This window comes from Hyalella azteca, unplaced genomic scaffold (genome assembly GCF_000764305.2).
Source record: "Hyalella azteca isolate HAZT.00-mixed unplaced genomic scaffold, Hazt_2.0.2 contig16371, whole genome shotgun sequence".
NCBI lineage: Eukaryota > Metazoa > Arthropoda > Malacostraca > Amphipoda > Hyalellidae > Hyalella > Hyalella azteca.
In genome coordinates, this window is record NW_025946195.1 from 1 (window position 1) to 7473 (window position 7473).

Sequence of the window (7473 nt, forward strand, 5' to 3'; positions counted from 1 at the left end):
TCCCAGCCTGAGCACAACTGGATTTTTGTTGGAAGTTTGTTTCATCTTGCCACTTTTGCTTCAATTTGGATTTCTGTCACACCCTCTCAAAGAGGTGGTTGTGATGCCATTCAAATCTTGCCACTTTTGCTAAAAAGTCCCCCAGATTTGAGCAAAACTCCCTACTCTGGTTGATGAAGAGTAAATAGTGTAAATGAAGGGCCTAAAATAAAAATTAAGATGCAAAACGCATTGAAAGATGTGTAGTTTTTAGAGGTTGAGCTCGGTTGTGAATTGCCAGAATTATGCACGGGTAACAATCGCACACTGAAATTTGTTTCTGTACAATTCAGGATAATCTTGTGTCGTGTTATCTTTTTTGGTTGAGAACAAAGTGAATAATAAAAGCGCTGATAACGCTCTGCGATACGAAAAATGAATAAAAAAATGGGTTGTTCATTTCGGCCATCTACCGGCGCAGTAAATCATGACCACGAATCTTGTCGCAAAACGGATCCCTATATATCACAAAGTGTTACTTCATGATCTTAGTTGAAATATATCAGGTTCAATGTTGGAACTTAAATGTGTTGTTGTAAATTGTTACTTGTTGATATACTGCATCTCTATATATTAGTAGTTGTCGGAAGCATCGCATGAAACTGTCGAAACATCTCTTGTTGATAAGTTACATGTTCCTCACAAGAATTTAGTTTACCTCGTTGATTCGTTCCATGCTACTTGTTGATCCATTACACCTTCCTTGTTGCAATAATACAAGCTCTTACTTGATGACTTGCATCTACCTGTTAACATATGGAATCTCGCTCCGACAATTTTCCAATAGTTTACCCATTAAGGTAATCGTCATCAAGTAAGGTAATCGTCATCATTTCACGGCCAAATTTTGGATTTTGGCGTTTTCCTGTTTTTAGTCTCATCTTAAAGTTGACATTCTGAGCTATCCAACGGTACCAAAACCATCTCGTTACGTTGATTTATGCATTCACTACAGATCCCAAAAGGGGGGCGGGCGTCCGGCCCCCTTCAATAAAGTCAAGGGAGTAATTGTACGGCCTTTCACTATAAAGTAAATCGTCTGACGTAAAGCGGCCAATTATGCCATTCTCCAGTTACTAAACTCATCTTAAAGCTGCTTTTCTGACGCATTCAACGGTACCAAAACCATCTCTGTACGTTGAGCTATGCGTTCAGTAGAGATCCCAAAAGGGGGGCGGGTGCGGTGTTCTTTAACAAATCCCTATGGAAGTAATTAGCTACCAAACACTTGAAATAGAGCGTCTACACGAAGTGCACCTCAGATACCCCGCAGACAGCATAAGGGGAGGTGCACTAGCACTTGCTCTCAGCATCCTTGAGTGGAATCGAGCTCCAGCAACGTATAGTTTCGTATCCTTGCTACGTTTAGTGCTATGCAGATGCTCCCGCGACTTTGTCGGGCTGTAATATGCATTCACAATTATGGTCACGGAAAACTTTATAACTCCTCGAGTTTTGAAGTTACAGTGATGAGACATATACCATTCGATTCGCAATTAAAATATCTAGAGATTGTCGGGCCACTTTTTTCGATTTCGTTATAGTTTTGAAAATATTTTGAAAAAAGGGTGGGAAATATGGGTAAATTTCGAAAAATTTAATTTTTTTAGAAAAATCGTCATAAAAAGAGAACCAAGAAAAAAATTTGAAAATTGGCCCGAGAATCGCTTTATGCATCGAATGATACGTGTGTCTCGATGTTGTAGCATGTGATTTGCAGCAGTTATAACTTTTTTTTGAGTACCCCCCTTTTTGGCCGTTTTCTATGAATTTCACGTTTTCTTCCATTTTTTTCGAAAAATTCACATGAACAAAAAAGTCTTAGAATTCTGTTTAAACATATGTGTACCAAGTTTGGAGACGATCCTTCCCTAAATATAGAAAATAGATTTTGGGGTGAAAGGTCCTCTTAACTTTAAACAAAAAGTTGGGTTCAGTACTTAAATTCTTCAGACGAACGAGTTCAGCTTCATAGCAAGGATAATGAACGTGAATGTGGCGCAACGCACCTAATGCATCAAGTATGTAACACCCCGTCTGATTGCTCGGCACAGTTCAAGGGAGGATTTACGCGCCAGGACCAGTTGCACGTGACGAGTAAGGTTCGATTGCATCGACGAGTAATGGTCGAAATGCATCAGAATTCAAGGTAAAGTTAACATAGCTGTTTACGCAGTTAAATAATGGAATAAATAACCCCAAGAAATTAGTTGCGATCAGAAAAGGGTAGAGATAAACAGATTTGTCATTGCAACGAAAATGCAAACTGTAATCAACCTTATATTTTAAATGCTAATCTCTCAAATTGGAAATATTATGGAGGTAGAGATTAATCTGCTTCAACACTCTGGAGTGGTTGTCAAGCTTGCGCTCGAGCTTTGGCAGGATGTGAGTAGCTAGGTAGTCCAGCGAGTCTGTGCAGCACAAAAAGAGTTGGTTACAAATAAATGTAATTGAACATTCTCAATGGTAAAAATTGGTTTAGTGAGAATTATTGAAGTTTGGAGTGATATACTAAACAAATTCATCACTAAAATTAATGTTCAACAAGGTTCTGAAAACTGCAATGTTATGTGCATCTTTGAGTTAAGTGATTCTGTTACAAGAAGACAAGAGAGGTAACGTTCATTAATTTCAGAACTCAATAATAAAGTACAAGTCATACAGAAAAATAACCTTCATTGTTGCGAGATTATTATTATTCTGTGTACCAAATCCAGCAGAGAAAAATTACATCGAATTGTGTACGAAGAACGGCACTAATAATACCTAACAGCTAAAACTATGATTGACAAGCCTTGCATAGATTGTACTGCGATGTATAATATATAAATGTAACCCAATCTCACATTGCCTGTGTGAGATTTTGACACACAATCTTGCAGGTTATTGCATCGTATGCATTTTCAGGTAATTTTCGAGTGCATGTGGTCTCATGTCATAATGTGTCAGAAATATTCGGCAGTTTCAGTAACATCAATTATATTTCACGTCATGTTTTCATGATGCGCTTGCACTTTAGGCCACTGTCCGGGTAATCGTTAATCGGGCATTGTAGTTAAGACGTTTATGCTTCATCATGCTGCTACATCATTCGATGTTCTAGACCTGCCTAGCGACGACTCGGAAACGGAGGACGACGAAGGCGGCGCATCAGCGTGACCATGGACTACGAAGTCCTAAACTCAACATAAGGTAAGGTCATAAGGTGATGAGTACAAGTTTCATGCGAGTGTTGCATGAAATGTTATCTATTACTCTGTCCTCTTTGTGGGAATACTCCAAAAAATCCACCAACAGAGCTGTTACTTGTTACTCTGTCTTCTTTGTGGAGATCCTCCAAGGATTCAACCATTCAGCAAGCCAAACTTATTTTTGTGAGTGTCTTGGTCCCACTTTTGCTGACCACTCCTAATTATGTTGACTCATCATCGGTATATGTCTACTTTTCTCATTGTTAGGATGCATTGTTCAGAGAGTAGTTCATTCTTTCGACAAGCATTACCCCAATGTTAATTTCTAAAGTTATACTGTGACCTAAACATCAGATGGATAGATCTTTACTGTCTCTGAACAGAATTAAGAAAGATAAATTAGTTGGTTGTGTGCATTTATAGTTCAGATGTTGGATTTGTTCATACTATAATATGTTACAAAGTTCCTTTTCTTGCGTGATTACTTCTCAAGTTGGTTACTTTATGTGCTTATTTTGTTTGAAAATGTTTGGGAAGACTATATCATTAGACACAATAATTGTTTATTAAGAGCAGTTGAAACATTGATTCGGCATGGTCTAGTTGGTGCTGTTCTGTGTACAATGTAGTTGGGTTAAAATCATACTGGCCTTCAATGGCATGCAGCAATAAGTGGTATAGCACATGGAGAGTGGGAAGGAGCAAGATAGCAGCTTTCAGCATAAAGTGATATAACATTTGGAGAGTGGAAACCAGCAAGATACCGTCGAGGTTGCGCCGCTGTGGAAGAGGCACCCAGGCAGCAATAGCATCACGCGCCATGCGTCGCAGGTAGCTGTCACTGAAGCCTTCAAACTCCGGTAGGGCCATCATTGACCTGAAGTCCATCACCACCAGCGTATTGGCAGGGGATCTGATCATCCTGTAAACAAAATAATTCATCAGTTGGTACTGGACGGAAGACAAGAAGAACATAAATATAAGGCAGAATTATAAGTTAAACTCGGAAATCATTTTTAAACATGTGACTAACAATGTTGTATCACATCTATCAAGTATTTTTTAGAGCGTTAAGCTTGAACATGAATTTCTGCCTAAAAGCAAGAATATATACATCCAGATAAATAAAAAGAAGCCAGGTTCCACAAATAGAGTTTGCATTATCTCTAGAATGACACTTTAAAATTCTAGAGTGAACATCACATGATAAATTAATTTTTGAACCAATAAAATTGTACATATGTCCATTATGGAAAGAAATGAAGCAGATGCATATTCTTAAATGAAGGATTTACACAGTAAGAAATCTATAAAAAGTTAGATAACAGTGGATAAAGTTAATTTACTTATATTCAGACACTTCAGCTTTTAGGCGCAAAATTGATAATTATAAGGCATGTTTTTAGAATTAGAAGCAATTTTAAATTACACCACAGCAATGCTGCAGTCACTGTTCAGAGCATGCACACTCTGTAGTTACATCTGTTTACATAATTTTGAATTCCTTCACCTATATTGAGAATCCTGTCAACTGCGAAGTTTGTGCTGTAGTACTGTATGGCTTTTCTGTGCTCAAGGTATAAATCAGTTGATATTCATCTCTAACTCAGTGAGGTGCATGGAGAAAAAGTTATGAGGGATGGAATAGTGTGTAAATTGGTTAGGGCCTTTAAAGATGGCAGCAAAAACATTCATGATGTAAAACAAAGTGAGAGACCTTCAGTCTTTACAAATAATTTGATTGAAAAAGTGGACTGATAAGTGAAAGAGAAGACAACTCACAATTTTGTTGTTATCTCAAAAGTTTCTTGCCATCACAAGAAGTGTTCTTTTGAAATTGTATTTTTTCATTTTCTAGTCAGGTAGCAGGCTTTTTTGACAATGGCTTACAAAAGCTGGTGCAGAGATACAATTAATACCTCAAGATTAATGGGAATTATGTATATTAGTAAAGTAGGGTAAATAGTAGTTAAAAGAGCAGTAAAATAATACATAAATTATTATTATTTATAATCACTATTATTTATAATAAATTTATTTCTTTTTTCATGTCAAAATGGTGTTCACTTTAAAAAACGTGATTCATATAACTAGTTTTTGCATGTATCTTTTATCTTACCACAAAGCTTCTAAAATTGCATTGCTCAACAATTCAGTGCATGCTATCAATGAGAGGATTTTATTGCAAATGATGCTGGACATTCTGGACCAAAAATTGATTTCTCAATCTTATTTCCTAAAACGTATCACACACAAGGTCTCCATCTAAACAAGGATGATGCAACACAAGTTGCTCTTCTCATTGCAAGCCAAGCAGGAGCTGAACACAACCAGTGCTATCATTTACTGATGAACAACAGTTTAATCTAAGAACTTCTTCCTGATTCATGCAGTTGATTATGAACTGGATAGAATATTTTGTTCAAATCAATCCTCATGAAGACACTGGAAGTGGAGTTGGTTGTGAACAATGAAGAAATGTCATGATCATCACAAAATGTAAACAGAGAAATAAGAAGTAAAATATCAAATGAGATTATCAACTAAAAGTTGAATTAAAATAAAATGTTAATAGATAAGTTTAATGATTGTAATATCCATAGTCATTGACAATCTCATATATAGAAATTCAGATAATTATTGGCAGTGATGAAATTACAAATTCAATAAATTAAATTAAATTAATCAAATAAAAATATAAAATTACATAATAACAGACAGTAAAATTAACAAAAAACTCAACAGCCAATTGAACTTTGGAAGACCTTGTTTTGCATGATGGTGGTGACAGGACTAGCATCATAGAAAGAAACTTGGATTGAATAAGTAACATAAGCACACAATAAGATACATTTCTGGCATATGGTATCTAGAAATTAATAGAAAAAAACAAGTTGAAACAGCCTAGAAGATACCTAAATGTACTAAATTATTCTCTCACTCTTTAATGAGCATCAATTCATGATTAGATGTCCACTTTGGGAGATCCTCAGCATCTGGATGCTTCAGCTTGTAGTGATGCAAATGCAAAGCTTGCTTCACAAAGTTGGCATATGCCATGCAGCAGGCTGCAGGCGTGCGTGTCTGCAAAAAACAAGGTCCTTGGCAGGAAAGCTTTGCATTGATCCAAATTATTCAATGAAATATTTTAATAACTAATCACTCGCAAATCTATTTCAATGTTAGCTAGAACATTTTTCTTATGAATTAAAAATAAAAGCGGCTGAGTCAAATCCTATCCAGAAAAATAGCTTAATGTTGCTAAATCAGATCCTCTGAAAAAACTTTGAATGCAATTGAACACAAAAAAAAAAAATATTATAAGCTTCCTCAACATTTGGCATCTTTGAACTCAATAATGCCAGTAACACAGAATCAACATTATAGAACTTCAAGAATATAATTGAGTAAAATAGCAGTCAAAATAGCGGCAACAACTGTCGCCTTCTTTGTAAAAAACAGGCTACAGCCATGTATGTGAATATTAACAGAAAACACTAGAAATTGCCAAATGGGCTACAGTCATATTTCAGAATACTGGAATACATGTGAATTTTTACAGAAAATACTAGAAATGGCCATTTTCCAATGCATTGAATATATATCATTTTAAATAATAGGGTCACATATCCATGAAGAATTAATTTGAGGAATTTTTCTTGTATATCAAGTGCAATACTTTAATACAAGATATTGGCTGAGAGTTCAATACGTTTTACCACACACAATAGCTTGAAGTGCTCATTTTCAGTTTCAATAAAATATGTGCAATCAAAAATGAATAAATGAGCATAAAAGTTCAATCATTTACACAATATAATTTTTGGCAGCACACAGTAACCAAGGAATATTAGTAACAATTTAAACTTAACAGTAATAAAGAGAGATATTTTCTTGACAGATTTTACAGGTAATAAGGAAATTATGAACCTACATTATTAGTACGTATACTGAACAAATAGGATCCAAGTCAAGATTGAGCCACTCTCCTGAAAAACATTTCTGGATAACCAAAAAGTCAACAGGAAATGACAGAAGAAATAAATGTCTAATAATTTCCAGGTAAACACATCTGAATAATGACATGGTATTCTGTCATGTATTTGCACTTAAAATCTTTTCACCGCCCATGGTTAATCAGGCGCCACATAGCTTATTGTGGCAGCATTTTGCAGAGTGGAGGCTACGGGCTGCAGCCTGTCAGTAAATCTCAGTGCGTTGCCAGTTAAGGTTTATGATA

The 7473-nt window shown here is 35.8% G+C and overlaps 1 protein-coding gene across 1 annotated transcript; it reads right to left on the minus strand.

The window, feature by feature from the left end:
* Positions 1–2331: 2331 nt before the first annotated feature.
* LOC108677923 lies at positions 2332–6317 on the minus strand (the record flags this gene model as incomplete). The annotated part of the gene is made up of 3 exons (XM_018166236.1): positions 2332–2453; positions 3998–4155; positions 6175–6317. Coding segments are annotated over 3 exons (423 nt in total), but the record flags the coding sequence as incomplete, so codon positions are not given.
* Positions 6318–7473: the final 1156 nt, after the last annotated feature.